Here is a 17855-nt window from a genome sequence, read left to right as displayed (position 1 = left end):
GGTGAGAGAGCTGGGCCTGCAGGGAGTCTTGTGGAGCTAGCTAGCCCTTTTGAAGCAGGAGCTGCCGGGCATTGGCAGGAATGCAGGAACCTGGAGGCCGTGAGAGAGCCCCCTCTTGGGGCAGGCGCCCCCTGGCTCCAGTGACCACCCTCCCTGGCCTCTGTAGAAGGAAGTTCAAAATGGAATTCCCACCCCCTGGCCAAGGACGGGTGGGTGGGGCCTTGTCTGCTATAGCTGCAGAGTCCCCTGGGGCTGGGAACAAGGAGAGTGCAAAGCACGAAGGGCTCGGCTCAAGGCAAGAAAGCAAGAGGCATTGAAGGGCAAACGCTCCATTGTAAGACTAAGCACGGGAACCGAGCGAGCGCTGCGCTCTGCTGACTGGCGCTTTAATCCTCCGGGCGCGCGTTCCTGCCGGTCTCAGTGCTGGCTGAGGAGAATTTTGTGAGGCTTTGAATTGCCCTGCACCCACCAGAGCACTGACACCCCAGCGGGGCGTGTACTGGGAGCACCAGGGGCTCTTCCAGCCGTCTGTGAGGAGTAGATAGTGGTGAGGATGCTCTTAGAAAAGCTGTTTTCACAATGGCTTGAGGGGATGAACCCATGACTGCCGTTCCCAGGAGCCCTACTCAGTTTGTGTCTTTTTGGCAGTAGCGGGAGGCCCTTTCAGCTGCTGCTCCGGTGAGGAGTGTAGTGGAGGGAGCGGGCCAAATTATGCAAGCTTTGCTCTCCTGAAGTCAGTAGCCTCTTGGCTTTAAACAGGGAAGTGGAGCGAGCTGATAGGAACGAGGCCCAGTTCTTACTGCCTGCTGCTGCTCAGAGGCGCCTCTCCCAAGAGTACAAACTGAGAGGAAGAAAACAGACTCCTGACTCTGTACTAGCTGCAGGCAGCTCCGTGCATTCCCGGCTAAACAATGACCGAGGCCACTGGGCGATCAAGATGCTCACGGAGCGCCCAAGGATGATAAGGTCATTGCGGGAAATGAAATGTCATGGGGTAAGAGGGAAGGTCGCCTCGTGTTAGAATGTTGGAAGCAAAGGGTAGGAATAAATGGTCACATCTCGGAATAGGAAGAGGTAACTAGTGGTGTCTCCCCGGGGTCTGTGCTGGGACCAGTCCTAGTCAACAAAAAAGGTTCAGAAGTGAGTTGGGAAAATTTGTAAACAACCCTAAACTACTCAAGACAGTGAAGTCTCAAGCAGACTGAAGAATTATAAAGGGATCTCACAACTGGATGACTGGGTGAGAAAATGGTAGATGAAATTCAATGTTGTAAAATGCAAAGTAATGCCCATGGGAAATCATCATCCAAACGCTACATTTAAAACGGTGGGGACTAAATTAGCTGTTACTACTCACGAGAGAGATCCTGCAGTCGTTGTTAGCGCCCTGAAAACACCCACTCGATGTGCAGCAGCAGTCCAAAAAGCAAATAATCGTTAAGAAAGGGATAAATAACAAGACAGAACAATTACTGCCTGTGTAGAAATCCATGGGCTGTGTCTACATTGGCACCCTTTTCCGGAAATGCTTAAAACAGAACAGTTTTCTGTTATAAGTATTTCCGGAAAAAGCGCGTCTACATTGGCAGGATGCCTTTCCGGAAAAGCGTCTATGGCCAATGTAGACGCGCTTTTCCGGAAAAAAGCCTCGATCGTCATTTTCGCGATCGGGGTTTTTTTGCGGAAAAGACTACTGTGCTGTCTACACTGGCCCTTTCCGGAATAGTTTTTCCAGAAAAGGACTTTTGCCCGAACGGGAGCAGCATAGTTTTTCCGGAAAAGCACTGAGAATTTTACAGTAGATCGTCAGTGCTTTTCCGGAAAAGCAAGCGGCCAGTGTAGACAGCTTTCAAGTTATTCCAGAAAAGCGGCTGCTTTTCCAGAATAAGTGGCCCAGTGTAGACACAGCCATGGTGTGCTCGTCTCTTGACTATTCAGGCAGATGTGGTTGCCCCAGCTCAAAAAAATGAATTGGAATTGGCAAAGGTTCAGAAAAGAGCAACAAAAAGTATTAGGGATCTGGAACAGCTGCCATATGAAGAGAGATTGATAAGACTGGGACTTTTCAGCTAGGAGAAGAGATGGCTGGGGGGAATATGATAGAGGTCTATAAAACATGTCTGCTGTGGAGAAAGTAAATAAAGAAAAGTTATTTAATCCTTCTGTGACATAGTGGGGGTACTTGCTGGGCTGTGGTGACCCCTGCTGTCTGGAGCAAGACCCAGCAGGGAAAACCTCATTAGGCAGAGGTAATGCCAAACTTGTTGAACCAGTGGCCAGACACCCCCCATGGAGAGGAACAAAGGAAGGTGGATGCTGCCCTGGCTGGGGGGCAGGGCTTGGAGAGGGTTAGTTAGTTCCTATCTGGAAGGCAGGGAATAAGGAGCTGGGGAGGGGGCTGGGACTCCCCTATCTCAAGGGGGGGCACTGAGGCCTCTTAGCCCCAGTTCCTGTAACCAGATTACATCTGTGCTGCGCTGTGCTGGAGGAGCAATAAACCACCCTCAATTCCACTGGCTGGTGCAGTCTGTTTGTGCCATTTCGGGGTGCAGGAGACGGGGAACCCCCAACGTGCGGTCACACCTTCCCACAACACAAGAACTAGGAGTCAGCAAATGAAATTAATGCGTAGCAGGTTTTAAACAAACGAAAGGAAGTATTTCTTCACACCACGCACAGTCGGCCTGTGGAACTCCTCGCCAGAGGATATTGTGAAGTCCAAGACTAGAACAGGGTTCTATAAAGAGCTAGCTAGATTCCTGGGGGTTAGGTCCATGGCTATTAGCCGGGCTGGGCAGAGATGGTGTCTCTAGTCTCTGTCAGAAGCTGGGAATGGGGGACGGGATGGACCACTTTATTGCCCTGTTCTGTTCATTCCCTCTGGGCACTGGGCTAGATGGACCTTTGGTCTGACCCAGTCTGGGCGTGCTTATTGGTCCCTGCAGACGTGTTCCTCCAAACTTCTACTCCATCACTAAGGCCTCGTAGCCTGTGAACCTGGGTACGTACTAGCAGCTCAGGGAATAGCGGCTTTTTGGCTTTCCAATCCAGGTTATGCTGACTCCATGCCAAGGCATCCGTGCATACAACCTCCTGCGCTGATGCAGCACGGTCACGCTATAGGGATTGGCCTGGAGATTTGGGTTCTGTACCCAGCCTCTGTGCTGCTGCACTTCCCACCTCCGCCTTGCGAGGGTGGGCTGTCAGCTCTGGGCTCTGGGGGGGTCCAGGAGAGAGACCGAAGCATCCCCGGAAGCACTGGGGAACGGGGGGGCTCCTGGAGAGAGACCGAACCATCCCCGGAAGCACTGGGGGGCTCCTGGAGAGAGACCGAACCATCCCCGGAAGCACTGGGGGGCTCCTGGAGAGAGACTGAACCATCCCCGGAAGCACTGGGGGGCTCCAGGAGAGAGACCGGACCATCCCCGGAAGCACTGGGGGGCTCCAGGAGAGAGACCGAACCATCCCCGGAAGCACTGGGGGGCTCCAGGAGAGAGACCGGACCATCCCCGGAAGCACTGGGGGGCTCCTGGAGAGAGACCGGACCATCCCCGGAAGCACTGGGGGGCTCCTGGAGAGAGACCGGACCATCCCCGGAAGCACTGGGGGGCTCCAGGAGAGAGACCGGACCATCCCCGGAAGCACTGGGGGGCTCCTGGAGAGAGACCGGACCATCCCCGGAAGCACTGGGGGGCTCCAGGAGAGAGACCGGACCATCCCCGGAAGCACTGGGGGGCTCCTGGAGAGAGACCGGACCATCCCCGGAAGCACTGGGGGGCTCCAGGAGAGAGACCGGACCATCCCCGGAAGCACTGGGGGGCTCCTGGAGAGAGACCGGACCATCCCCGGAAGCACTGGGGGGCTCCAGGAGAGAGACCGGACCATCCCCGGAAGCACTGGGGGGCTCCTGGAGAGAGACCGAACCATCCCCGGAAGCACTGGGGGGCTCCAGGAGAGAGACCGGACCATCCCCGGAAGCACTGGGGGGCTCCTGGAGAGAGACCGGACCATCCCCGGAAGCACTGGGGGGCTCTTGGAGAGAGACCGAAGCATCACCGGAAGCACTGGGGGGCTCCAGGAGAGAGACCGGACCATCCCCGGAAGCACTGGGGGGCTCCTGGAGAGAGACCGGACCATCCCCGGAAGCACTGGGGGGGGGGGGCTCTTGGAGAGAGACCGAACCATCCCCGGAAGCACTGGGGGGCTCCTGGAGAGAGACCGAACCATCCCCGGAAGCACTGGGGGGCTCCTGGAGAGAGACTGAACCATCCCCGGAAGCACTGGGGGGCTCCAGGAGAGAGACCGGACCATCCCCGGAAGCACTGGGGGGCTCCAGGAGAGAGACCGAACCATCCCCGGAAGCACTGGGGGGCTCCAGGAGAGAGACCGGACCATCCCCGGAAGCACTGGGGGGGGGGGGCTCTTAGAGAGAGACCGAACCATCCCCGGAAGCACTGGGGGGCTCCAGGAGAGAGACCGGACCATCCCCGGAAGCACTGGGGGGCTCCTGGAGAGAGACTGGACCATCCCCGGAAGCACTGGGGGGCTCTTGGAGAGAGACCGGACCATCCCCGGAAGCACTGGGGGGGGGGGGCTCTTGGAGAGAGACCGAACCATCCCCGGAAGCACTGGGGGGGGGGGGCTCTTGGAGAGAGACCGAACCATCCCCGGAAGCACTGGGGGGCTCCTGGAGAGAGACCGAACCATCCCCGGAAGCACTGGGGGGCTCCTGGAGAGAGACTGAACCATCCCCGGAAGCACTGGGGGGCTCCAGGAGAGAGACCGGACCATCCCCGGAAGCACTGGGGGGCTCCAGGAGAGAGACCGAACCATCCCCGGAAGCACTGGGGGGCTCCAGGAGAGAGACCGGACCATCCCCGGAAGCACTGGGGGGGGGGGGCTCTTAGAGAGAGACCGAACCATCCCCGGAAGCACTGGGGGGCTCCTGGAGAGAGACCGAACCATCCCCGGAAGCACTGGGGGGCTCCTGGAGAGAGACCGAACCATCCCCGGAAGCACTGGGGGGCTCCTGGAGAGAGACCGAACCATCCCCGGAAGCACTGGGGGGCTCCTGGAGAGAGACCGAACCATCCCCGGAAGCACTGGGGGGCTCCTGGAGAGAGACCGGACCATCCCCGGAAGCACTGGGGGGCTCCTGGAGAGAGACCGGACCATCCCCGGAAGCACTGGGGGGCTCCTGGAGAGAGACCGGACCATCCCCGGAAGCACTGGGGGGCTCCTGGAGAGAGACCGGACCATCCCCGCAAGCACTGGGGGGCTCCTGGAGAGAGACCGGACCATCCCCGGAAGCACTGGGGGGGGGGGGGGAGCTCTTGGAGAGAGACCGGACCATCCCCGGAAGCACTGGGGGGCTCCTGGAGAGAGACCGGACCATCCCCGGAAGCACTGGGGGGCTCCTGGAGAGAGACCGAACCATCCCCGGAAGCCCTGGGGGGCTCCTGGAGAGAGACCGGACCATCCCCGGAAGCACTGGGGGGCTCCTGGAGAGAGACCGGACCATCCCCGGAAGCACTGGGGGGCTCCTGGAGAGAGACCGGACCATCCCCGGAAGCACTGGGGGGCTCCTGGAGAGAGACCGAACCATCCCCGGAAGCACTGGGGGGCTCCTGGAGAGAGACCGAACCATCCCCGGAAGCACTGGGGGGCTCCTGGAGAGAGACCGAACCATCGCCGGAAGCACTGGGGGGCTCCAGGAGAGAGACCGAACCATCCCCGGAAGCACTGGGGGGCTCCAGGAGAGAGACCGAACCATCCCCGGAAGCACTGGGGGGCTCCTGGAGAGAGACCGGACCATCCCCGGAAGCACTGGGGGGCTCCTGGAGAGAGACCGGACCATCCCCGGAAGCACTGGGGGGCTCCTGGAGAGAGACCGGACCATCCCCGGAAGCACTGGGGGGCTCCAGGAGAGAGACCGGACCATCCCCGGAAGCACTGGGGGGCTCCAGGAGAGAGACCGAACCATCCCCGGAAGCACTGGGGGGCTCCTGGAGAGAGACCGGACCATCCCCGGAAGCACTGGGGGGCTCCTGGAGAGAGACCGGACCATCCCCGGAAGCACTGGGGGGCTCCTGGAGAGAGACCGGACCATCCCCGGAAGCACTGGGGGGCTCCTGGAGAGAGACCGGACCATCCCCGCAAGCACTGGGGGGCTCCTGGAGAGAGACCGGACCATCCCCGGAAGCACTGGGGGGGGGGGGGAGCTCTTGGAGAGAGACCGGACCATCCCCGGAAGCACTGGGGGGCTCCTGGAGAGAGACCGGACCATCCCCGGAAGCACTGGGGGGCTCCTGGAGAGAGACCGAACCATCCCCGGAAGCCCTGGGGGGCTCCTGGAGAGAGACCGGACCATCCCCGGAAGCACTGGGGGGCTCCTGGAGAGAGACCGGACCATCCCCGGAAGCACTGGGGGGCTCCTGGAGAGAGACCGGACCATCCCCGGAAGCACTGGGGGGCTCCTGGAGAGAGACCGAACCATCCCCGGAAGCACTGGGGGGCTCCTGGAGAGAGACCGAACCATCCCCGGAAGCACTGGGGGGCTCCTGGAGAGAGACCGAACCATCGCCGGAAGCACTGGGGGGCTCCAGGAGAGAGACCGAACCATCCCCGGAAGCACTGGGGGGCTCCAGGAGAGAGACCGAACCATCCCCGGAAGCACTGGGGGGCTCCTGGAGAGAGACCGGACCATCCCCGGAAGCACTGGGGGGCTCCTGGAGAGAGACCGGACCATCCCCGGAAGCACTGGGGGGCTCCTGGAGAGAGACCGGACCATCCCCGGAAGCACTGGGGGGCTCCAGGAGAGAGACCGGACCATCCCCGGAAGCACTGGGTGGCTCCAGGAGAGAGACCGAACCATCCCCGGAAGCACTGGGGGGCTCCTGGAGAGAGACCGGACCATCCCCGGAAGCACTGGGGGGCTCCTGGAGAGAGACCGAACCATCCCCGGAAGCACTGGGGGGCTCCAGGAGAGAGACCGAACCATCCCCGGAAGCACTGGGGGGCTCCTGGAGAGAGACCGGACCATCCCCGGAAGCACTGGATTACAGTCAGCACGGATCGGGGGAGTGAAAGCTGCTGTCACCCGGATACAGTCCTGGGGCTCGGGTCAGCCCCTTCTGGAGCAGGGCGAATGCCGACTTGCTCCCCTATCCTCCAGCAGGCTCCTTGCCTGCATTTGGAGGGTGGGTTGGCCTGAGCCCCTCCGGGGGTTGCGATGGAGGGAGAGGAGAGCAGTGACTGCCGATGAGAGATAGGGAGTGGAAGGGCCCCTCCCGGTTCGGAGGTGCGGGAACCCGACGGCAGACGGGAGAAGGAATAACTCACTCGGGGGGGGGGTGTCAATCTAATGTAAATACGACTAGGATGTTCTCATGCCACAACCAATGGGAGCCCCCCCTCCCAGCTTTCCCTGGGCAGGAGGGCTGCTGCGAGGGCCACGCGGGGCTCTCCATTGGGCAGCTCGAGAGCCCCTCTGTTCCCCTTTTGGAGGCTGGTACGCCCATCCGGACTGAGCTGGCACGGCTGGACAGCGGCTGTGGAAGCTGAACTCCCCGCTGCTACCTGCTGCCTGCCAGGTCATGCTACCTGCTGGCAGGGCCACGCCAGGGCAAGCTTGCCCCGAGGCTGCCCGCCCCACCCCTGCTCTGCGGGCAGCGAGCGCTCAAGTCACAGGCAGCTCTGAATGCGCAAGAGAAAATGCCCGTGCCTTGCCCCAGGGCCCACGGGCCAGCTCTCTCAGCGCTCCAGGGCAGCGACTCTAGCTCTAGGGAGATGGGCTGGGGGAGAGCACCTGCCTCACAGGCCTGTGCAGTGAGCCGCGGGCATGTGAAAGCGATGCCCTTGGTACTGCCATGAAATCCTGGGTTAGGGTTGTTGGAAGAGCAGACAATTGTGTAGCCACGTTGTGCAGCACGGTGCAACGGCAGCAGTGTGTCACTGACGCCAGTGCACTGTGATAGTGCACGCACGGCCTGCGTCGCCGCACTGCACAGCACGGTGCAACGGCAGCAGTGTGTCACTGACGCCAGTGCGCTGTGATTGTGCACGCACGGCCTGCGTCGCCACACTGCACAGCACGGTGCAACGGCGGCAGTGTGTCACTGACGCCAGTGCGCTGTGATTGTGCACGCACGGCCTGCGTCACCGCACTGCACAGCACGGTGCAACGGCGGCAGTGTGTCACTGACGCCAGTGCGCTGTGATTGTGCACGCACGGCCTGCGTCACCGCACTGCACAGCACGGTGCAACGGCGGCAGTGTGTCACTGACGCCAGTGCGCTGTGATTGTGCACGCACGGCCTGCGTCGCCGCACTGCACAGCACGGTGCAACGGCGGCAGTGTGTCACTGACACCAGTGCGCTGTGATTGTGCACTCACGGCCTGCGTCGCCGCCCTGCACAGCACGGTGCAACGGCGGCAGTGTGTCACTGACACCAGTGTGCTGTGATTGTGCACGCACGGCCTGCGTCGCCGCCCTGCACAGCACGGTGCAACGGCGGCAGTGTGTCACTGACACCAGTGCGCTGTGATTGTGCACGCATGGCCTGCGTCGCCGCACTGCACAGCACGGTGCAACGGAGGCAGTGTGTCACTGACACCAGTGCGCTGTGATTGTGAACGCACGGCCTGCGTCGCCGCGCTGCCTGAGGATGCTTACAGAAGAGCCAGAGCAATGAATGTGGGAGATAGATGCCGACCGGGAAGTTGTCTCACTCTCTGTAGGAGCTCAGTCTCGCTAGGCTGGACGTGGATTTCACCCCGTATGAACTTTGCCTTTCGGATTGACCAGCTTTTCCTGGACTGAGTCTGGACTTTGCTTTTACCGGTCTCTGGTCTCCTTACTAGACTCGCATTCTCAGTCTTGTGGAGATAGACTACTCTGCCTTGCCGCACCATGATCCATTCCCTGCACGTCCCAGCCGCTTGCCCGGCTGGCATGTGCTGTGGCCAGGGGTTTGGAACTTAGCGTTGTAACGCTGGATGCCAGACCCAGTTGGCAGGTTTGAATACAGTCGCCTGATAGACAAGAGTTCTACGGCCCAATTTGCACCCTAATCTGAAACCTCTTGGGCCTGCCTCTTCTGCACTCCCGCAGGGAAGCCTTGAGACACGAGATCAGCTGGCCTCGGCTCCAGCTCCCGATAGCTGCACTAGCCTTGATCAGAACCCTGCACAAATGTTAATGGTCAGACAATCCTTATAGCTCCTAGCGGGCCAGGGTCTCCCTGTCTCGCGCTCAGGCTGCCTGGTGGGGAGAATCAAACCCTCTTTTACTGCAACTTCTGCAGAGACATTGACTCTGTAGGGATGCAAATGCACGTAGAATAATCCGCAGGGACACGCCAAGGCAAGTTGGCTGCCTCACGGCCGGTGTCCCAGCGCAGTAGCTGCTGCGGTGGATCACTCATGAGTTCAGCACACACTTGTGTAATTCAGTCTCTTAGAAATACCCACAGGACATCGCCCCTTCTGGGTCTTCAGAGCATCTTCTGGGCGTGGTTCCACCATCTTGCCCTGCATGTAGGTGGGCCCCAGCCGTCAGCCCTCCCCCATCCCCGAGATCCAGCAGAAATGGCTGGGGTGAGCTCTTGGAGAAAGCTGGGGGGAGGAGCCTGTGGATTCTGGGGACTCCTGGGGCTCCCGGTCGACTTCCAGACGTGCTGCGCCACCAGTGGTTTCCCAGCCTGGTACCTGCTCCGGCGGGTCCCTCCAGCGCAGTGTCCCGCCCGGCGCTTCAGCGGGGTGTTCGAGAAACTGGTTGCAGCAGTTAAGGGACAGCCCACCCCAGGAAAGCGTCCTCCTGCCCTCCGGAGACATGGGCTGAGGGCTGATATTGCCAAGGAGTCAGACCTGAGACGCGAGCCCACTCGCTCTCGGCGCCCCAGCCAGTGCTGCAGCCCAGGTGACGTGAGGGGCTGGGGCAGTCAGGCACACCTGGGCCCCGTGATCACAAGGAGGGGGAGGCTGCTGAAATCGCACAGCTCAGTGTCACGTCAGCCCAGAGTAGAAATACCTGGGGAGAGGGAGAAGCCACAAGCCCTGGCCCGGCAGCACGAGGGAGTGGAATGGCAAACCCAGTCCGACGCGGGAGGGGCTCTGTATGCTCCATGCTTCCTGCAGGTTTGTGCCGCCCCACGGCGCTGAGTTCCTGCCTGGCCAGTCAGCTCCGCACTGGGGTTGCTCTGAGCGCCAGTGTGGGGCAGCAGGGGTCGCAGCCCCATGAGCGGTAGGAGAGCGGCACGGGGGCAGGTTCTCACACACATGACCCTCTTTCTGCCCCGGTCGTCTGCAGCAGTGAGCGGGTCCCGGTGACCCTGAACCTGGATGGGATCGTGCAGGTGCTGGACTGCCACCTTCACGACACAGCCACCGGGATGATGACCAGAATCGCAGTCCTGAAATGGCTCTATCACTTGTACATGAAGACGCCACGGAAGGTGAGTTTGACGTGGGATCCAGTGGGGCCATCACCTGCTTCTTCGGCTGAGCTGCTTGGCGCTGCCTGGTCTGTGTAGTGGGCGCGGAGCGTCTGAGCCCCGGGTCTCTGGGAGGAGCTGCATGGGGAGCCCTGGGAGGCAAGAGCAGGAGCTGGGCTAGCTAACGGGTACTGCATTGCTAGGCCTGGGGATGAGCCGGACTGGCAGGGCGTGTTCACTCCAGCAGAGCGCTGGAGCCTTCGTTCTGAGACTTCCCGGCGGCGGGGCTTCCTGTGCCCTGGCTGCTTGACGCTCGTCCAGCTGGGCTGAGAGAATGGTCCCTACAAACGTGCGCAAGGCCCCAGCTTCATCCAGACGAGCCCAGCCGACCTGGGGGAGTTCAGGGCACGGGTGGGCAAGCCGCCGCTCCTGAGAGGAGGGTAAAAACCAAGCTGAGCGTCTGCCCTGTTGGAGCAAACACCAAGCTTCGGGTGGGTTCAGACATCTCCTGTTCTAGCAGTACCCATAGGGCTGAGTCTAGCGCCCCCTCGCACGGCAGTACATCCCGGACCGCCCTAGGCACAGCTCAGCAGCCCCGCGGCCGTGAGTCTCCTGGGAGTGTCCTTGTTGCCCTTGCCCACGCTTGCGCTCCAGGACGGAGTTCCAAGTCCAGTTGAAACGCCCTGCAAAGCCGGAGCTCCCAGGGGCCGGCGACTCTCTGAGGCCGTGTCTCTGCTTGCAGATGTTCCGGCACACCGACAGCCTTTTTCCCATTTTGCTGCGGACGCTGTCGGATGAGTCAGACGAGGTGAGTGGGGCGCCTCGGCAGCGCTTGCCAGCTGCTCTCCCCTGGGCTGTGGGCTAGGCTAGGACGCACCAGGAAGCCTCTGGCTCTGCAGGGTCATCTAGCCCGGTGGCTCTGCCCTGCAGCCCCCTTCTGACAACATGACTCCCTGGCCCCAGGGGTGGGGGAGCCGGAGCCCGGGTCGCTGGAGCGCTGGCTTCAGCTTTAGCTCCGGGCCCCAGCAAGTCTAATGGCAGCGAGTCCAGCCCCCAGTTTGGTCCCTGCACGGGTCCCAGCGCGAGGCTGTCTCTCTGAGTCCCGACAAGCCCGTCTCTAGCTGCCGTGCCTAGCGCTCTCCCCACCCTGCAAGGAGCTGCCGGGCCTGAAGCCTGGTGGTAAGGCTGGGGCCAGTCTGTCTGCTGCTGGGGACTGGCCCTTGCGGTTGGGACTCGGCGCCACCGCTCCTCCTCCCCTGCGCTGACTGGGGAGGAGCCCAGTCGCCCTGCAAAAGGCCAGCCATGGTGAAGGGGCCTGCAGCTGGTTACTGGCCTGACTGACCCTTTGGCTTCACTGCCCGGCAGCGTTCCCGCAGGAAAACGGGAGCAGTAGCTTTTACCGCAAGACAGCGGGGCGAGAGAGCCTGCACTCCTGCCGGGGCCGGTCTGGCCTGGCTGCCTTGCGCCAGGGGCTTGCAGCTGGGCGGGGGAGCGTGGTGCCCTGTGACCGATGCCTTCGTGCCAGGGCAGGTGGAGGCTGCACGCAGAGCTGGGCCCTCGGCTCGTCGCTGACCGAGCATGACGTGTGGTGGCTTTGATCAGGCTCTCCCTTGTTTGTGCCGAGGGGGCCGGGGGAGCGCGGCGATTGGGCCTGGCTGGTGTTGGGCTGAGACAGGCGCGGGGCAAAGGAGGGCTGTGCCGTGCCGGGGCCACGTGCCTTGACTCGCCTGTTGCTCTTGCTGCATGAGGCTGTCGGCTCAGACCGTGCAGCCCCGCACCAGGGGACCCCACTGCTGCCAAGGGACTACGACAGCCGGCAGTGCTGGGGGGACTCCTGGCTTCTATTTCTGACTCCCCGGGGCGCTGGGAAGGCGCTTCGCTCTGGCCTGTAAGACGGCTTGATTTGCGGTTGGGCAGGAGGACTTGAGTTGCCCCTGGGGGAGCGACGCCCCTCTGACCGCTTCAGTGCAGGGTTTCTTCGGGTCTGCCGGCGGTGCTCTCGAGATGCTGACTCGGCGCCCTGTCGCGGGGTGGGTGAGGGTGGGTCTGGATCTCGCAGTGCCGGCTGGGAAAGGCAGGGTCAGCAGGAGTCACTGCCACGGGCCGAGGAGGGGTGGGCCATATCCTCCAAGGAACCAGTCTTTACTCCCTGCCCTGGGCCCAGCACCCATTCCGGATGCTCCCTCCCGAGAGCCCCTTGGTTTGCTCTTGTCTAGTCTCCATTTCCTCTCCTCCTCTTTGTTCTGCATGACTCTTCCCCTCTCCCGGCCCCGGCCGTCACCTCTTCCCTCGCAGCACTCCGGCAGCTCTGGCCGGTACCGTCGCAGGCTGATGGCGTTTCTAACTTCTGAGGCTGTGCTGGAAGCCAGAGGCGCAGCCTAACACACAGCCCTGTGCGTGGTCTTTGCTAAACTCCTGGGCAGGACTTTCGGCTTTGGACTCCGTGCCGAGGAAGGCAGAGTTGCCTGGCTAAGGGGATTGGGAAGAGCCAGGGGAATAATTTGTACTTTGCAGTGTTCCATCCCCTGCTGCTTATGGTGCAAGCGGTTCCCAGGCGCGCCATCTGCGCTTGCCCTGCTGAGGGAAGCCAGAATCTTGCAGCTAGACTCTGGCGGAGCAGGAAATGGCCACGAGTCGTGCTCCAGACACACGTCTCCAATGTGTGTAAAAAGAAGCCGGGCAGAAAGGAGGGCAGTGGTGCATTTCCGCCACGTGATGCAACCAGGAACAGCTCAAGTACTTGAAGGTGATTTATTTAATCCAGCCAATATTTTGTACTTAGGAAATCCGTAGGAGAGTCGGTCCATTCAGTATCGTTGGTCAGCTGGCTCCTAACCTGCTTTGCTTCCTGCTGCATCGGGAATGGGAAGGCCCAAAATAGCAGCCTTAGGCGCGGGAGGAGAGGGGCGATGGCCGTGTGGGGAGGACTGAGGTGAGGGACACTGCCCCAGAGGGCGCTGTAGAGGCTTGGGGAAGCGTTCCTGTAGTTCTCGGTCTGAGCTCTGGCGTGTCTGGAGGGTGGAAGAACCTGGAGCCGACACGCAGCCGTAGCAGGACGCGGGGGGGTTCCAAGCAGGCAGTGGTGACAACGTTCACCTCTCCAGAGTGCTCTGAGGCCCTAGGGCCCCGCGCCCTGTGAGGCAGCAGAAAATGCTCCTGTCTCATGCTGGCCAGAAGCTTGAGCATTCACCCCGTTGCTTGGCGCTGCTGTCCTCAGTGCCACGCTGGAGTGGGGGCTCCCTGTCCCCGAATGGGACACAGCTGAGCCGGGGCAGTGTGGTGGTTAGAGGCTGCCATGCTACCGCACCGTGCGGTGAGTTGGAGTGATGGCCTGGAGCTGAAGGGACGTCTGGCTCCAGAGAGCAGTGTGGCCGTGCCAGCGCCTCGATGCAGCCTGCCCGCTCCTGAGAGCAAGGAGTGCTGCGGCAGCGCATCCTCAGCCTCCCCTGTGCTATCCCCAGGAAGGGAACGGGCTTGGTGAGGCAGGAGCTGATCACGCATGGTGTCCACCCCTCACAAGTTTGACTTACCAGCAGGATTTTCCAGACTGTAGTCTGCTGTGAATCCTCTGTCCCCCCCCTCGCACCCAAGCCAGCTCTCAGAACCCAGCTGCACACAGCTCCTGGCTGGCTCGGCTCTGCGCTCGGCTCAGACACAGTGCAGCACAGAGCCGCGGCTCCGTAACCCACAGCTCCTGGCTGGCTCGGCTCTGCGCTCGGCTCAGACACAATGCAGCACAGAGCCGCGGCTCCGTAACCCACAGGAACACACAGCTCCTGGCTGGCTCAGCTCTGCGCTCGGCTCAGACACAGTGCAGCACAGAGCCGTGGCTCCGTAACCCACAGCTCCTGGCTGGCTCGGCTCTGCGCTCGGCTCAGACACAGTGCAGCACAGAGCCGCGGCTCCGTAACCCACAGCTCCTGGCTGGCTCGGCTCTGCGCTCGGCTCAGACACAATGCAGCGCAGAGCCGCGGCTCCGTAACCCACAGGAACACACAGCTCCTGGCTGGCTCGGCTCTGCGCTCGGCTCAGACACAATGCAGCACGGAGCCGCGGCTCCGTAACCCACAGGAACACACAGCTCCAGGCTGGCTCGGCTCTGCGCTCGGCACAGAGCAGCGGCTCCGTAACCCACAGGAACACACAGCTCCAGGCTGGCTCGGCTCTGCGCTCGGCACAGAGCAGCGGCTCCGTAACCCACAGGAACACACAGCTCCAGGTTGGCTCGGCTCTGCGCTCGGCACAGAGCAGTGGCTCCGTAACCCACAGGAACACACAGCTCCAGGCTGGCTCGGCTCTGCGCTCGGCACAGAACAGCGGCTCCGTGACCCACAGGAACACACAGCTCCAGGCTGGCTCGGCTCTGCGCTCGGCACAGAGCAGCGGCTCCGTAACCCACAGGAACACACAGCTCCAGGCTGGCTCGGCTCTGCGCTTGGCACAGAGCAGTGGCTCCGTGACCCACAGGAGCACACAGCTCCAGGCTGGCTCGGCTCTACTCACGGCTGAGGCATGGTGCGGCACAGAGCAGTGGCTCCGTAACCCATGGGGATAATGTGAAATGAATTGGGAGCAGGTGGCTCCCTTTCGGCACGCCAGAGCAGCAGATGCAGGAGCCAGCTGGGGAAAGCACTCATCTAAGGCCTTGCGCCGTTTGACCTTTGTAGCTATTACCAGTCCAACACAGGCTCAGTGCTTTTGTCCTGGTGGCTGTATTGGACACCTCGGGGGTTCCCTCCCACGCCGGGCTCATATTCTGTCCAAGCACCCTCAGTACTGTCCGAGGGCCAAGCCTTGGCTCCGGCACTACCAGCACCGGGAACTGGCTCCGAGCCGGATCCCAGGACCAAGACTCTGGCATGGTCTGCGCAGTGGCACCAGCAGTTGAGGAGGAATCAGCAACGTGCCTGAGGCTGCCTTCTGCCTTCCCCCTACCAGGCAGTGGCGGGAGCAGCTCACCGTTGGCTCCCACCAGAAGCTCCAGGGGGGCTCCGTTCAGGTTGGGAGGAGCGGCCAGCCAGCCGGGAGGGTACGTTGGCTGCAGGGGCCTGTCGAGGTGGTCCTGGCAGTGCGAGTGGTGCTGAAACGCCTCGGAGCTCTTCCCTCCTTCCCGTAACGCGCATGCCAGGCTCACCCGGTGAAAGGAAGAGGCGGCAGGTTTCCGACCCCAGGGAAGTGTTTCCTCTTGCGGCACGCGGACGCTGTGGAGCCCCCGGCAGGATGTTGCGAAGAGCAGGACTTGAGCAAGGCTCACGGAGAACGAGAGAGATTCGTGGAGGGGGGTTCCATCAATGCCCAGGAGCCAGGGTGGGCAGGGAATGGGCGACGGGTGGGGTCACTTGGCCTTTCCCTGTTGGGTTCATTCAGAGACCTTGCTCTGTTGGGCACCTGGCTGGGCTGTGTCCAGGCTGGTCTGGCCGTTGCTGTGTGTGGCTCGGTCCCTGCCACGACCCGCCCTGCTTGCCTGTGTTGGTGTGGAACGGAGAGGGCGCAGGGCGGGCGGTGTTCAGTGCAGCAGCACACGAAAGCAGGGCTCCGAGGAGATACCGGTGCTGCGGGCAGTACCTGTCCTTTGGGCCAGTGAAGCCAGCTGCTCAGTGACGCGCCAGGCCAGTCAATGGAGTGTTACTGCCGTTCCGAGTGACTCCTCCCGAAATCCCCGCGGTGCAGGCGTGTTCCCTTTCAACCGTTCCCAGGGGCAGGGCCCGCCGGCTCGGGGGGAGCAGAGTTCGCTCTGGGGAGTCAGCTGGTAAGTCAGTTACGTGTGCGTGTGACTGACACTGCCCTTGAATGAGCAGGGAGGGAAAAGGAAACCCGAGGGCTTGTCATCGCTCGCAGCCAGCTGTGGGGGGGGACTTTGCTCCAGGAGGTGGGGAGAGGGGAAGCCCTGAGGAGTGGCAGAGAATGCTGGCATTTGGCACGTCCGTTTCCCCCGTCCCGCGCCATGCCCCTCTGCGGCACGGGTACCGGCCTGCTCCCTGCCTGCCCTCTGGGCGGGAATGTCCCGGGAGCGCGGCGGGGATGGGCCAGCACAACGCGCAGCCGACGTCTGGCTCTTTGTTCAGGGGGCTGGGGAGCTTTGCTCTGTTGGTTTTAGGCCCACTGTGCTGCAGCTCTAAGCTTTCAGCTCGCCACGGCCAAAATATGGAACCTCCTGGGAAGCAAAGAGCATGAAAGATGCACCGAGAGAGAGCCCGGTGAACTTCCCGGGCCCCACGATCCGCTTCCTCGCGCGCTGCTCTGCCTCCCCTTCCGCCGAGCGCCCCAGTGCAAGAGGAGCTTTCCAAGCAAGCGTGGCCAACAGTGCACCTGCCCCAGGGCTTCCGTCTGCGGGGGCCTCGCTGGCGAGTGACTGATCCACGAAAGCAGCCTGTGGGGTTTGCTCGCTTCCTGCGGGTGCAGCCAGGCTGCATGGAAGTCCCTGGCTTTGGCCAACTCCTCAGGGCTCTGTGCTCCGCTCCTGGCCAGATGGCAGCTCTCTCCGGGCCGGGGGCTAAACGGAGCGGGAGAGGGGCGTGTGGTCGTGTGTGCGGATCTAATAGTAGGTGGGGCAAGGCTCCCCGGGGCCACGGAGCTCGTTAGGAACCGCGTTCAGGAGGCACTTGCTTGCAGGCCAGATTTGCTGCTTTTTGGGGACTTCTGCAAAGAAAGGCAGTGCGATTGGCGCGGGAGCATGGGAGTGGGTTGCAGTCCGGCTGGGGAAGTCTGCAAGCAGATTCCTGAGGGATGCCATGGAGATGGCCCTTTCCCGAGGCCCCACGCTCACTGAGACGGATGAGCAAAGCAAAGCCGCTGGCAGGACGGCCTCTAGCGGCAAGAACAGGCCTTCCACCGGGGCCAGGCCTGCGAGGGCGTCTGGCTGGCGGGGGTGGGCCATGTAGTCTGTAGCATTCACCTAGAAGCTTTTGCTTCTTGGTTAATCGATGACACTGTTACACCCCTAGCGCGCAGCTCCGAGACCCGGGGTCTGCAAGCCCTGTCGAGAGCTGGGACTCCAGCCTGCTGCCTCGCCCAGCACGCAGCCTCCCGACCTGTCCTGAGATGGAAGCTGCCGTTGCTCAGTCTCCTTCGCTGAGGTCTCTGGCAGGCTCCCTCTGGCCGCCCCGGCATCGGGAGCAGGGACCTGGGAGGCCAGCGCTTGGCAGGTGCAAAGCCGAAGTGGCCGTTAGTCGCAGGTCTTGCTCCCAGGGGTTATCGTGGGGATTGACGTGACTGCTGGGGTCGTGCACACCGCTGTGTCCCCTGCAGAGCAGGGCAGGGTCTGACTCCTGCCGCCCAGCCCGCAGCCGGATCTGAACCGCAGCGCCACGGGGCCCGGCTCTCCCCCGTCTCTGGTGGTCACCGTGCGTCCGTGCCTGGCCTCAGGTGGGTGTGAACGTCCCTGAAAATCTGCCTGTAACGATCTGGGCCCCTGGCCTGAG

General features: G+C 62.2%; 1 protein-coding gene across 1 annotated transcript in view; it reads left to right on the top strand.

Annotated features, from left to right (window-relative positions):
• Positions 1 to 17855, top strand: part of VAC14 (VAC14 component of PIKFYVE complex) — a 108597-nt gene that overhangs the window by 20647 nt on the left and 70095 nt on the right. The window contains exons 11-12 of the mRNA XM_075940642.1: positions 10311 to 10455; positions 11177 to 11242. Coding sequence (XP_075796757.1) covers positions 10311 to 10455; positions 11177 to 11242 — 211 coding nt within the window. The remainder of the gene's footprint in view (positions 1 to 10310; positions 10456 to 11176; positions 11243 to 17855) is intronic.

This window comes from Pelodiscus sinensis, chromosome 12, assembly GCF_049634645.1.
Source record: "Pelodiscus sinensis isolate JC-2024 chromosome 12, ASM4963464v1, whole genome shotgun sequence".
NCBI classification, from domain to species: domain Eukaryota; kingdom Metazoa; phylum Chordata; order Testudines; family Trionychidae; genus Pelodiscus; species Pelodiscus sinensis.
This window is presented reverse-complemented; position numbering and strand designations above follow the sequence as displayed.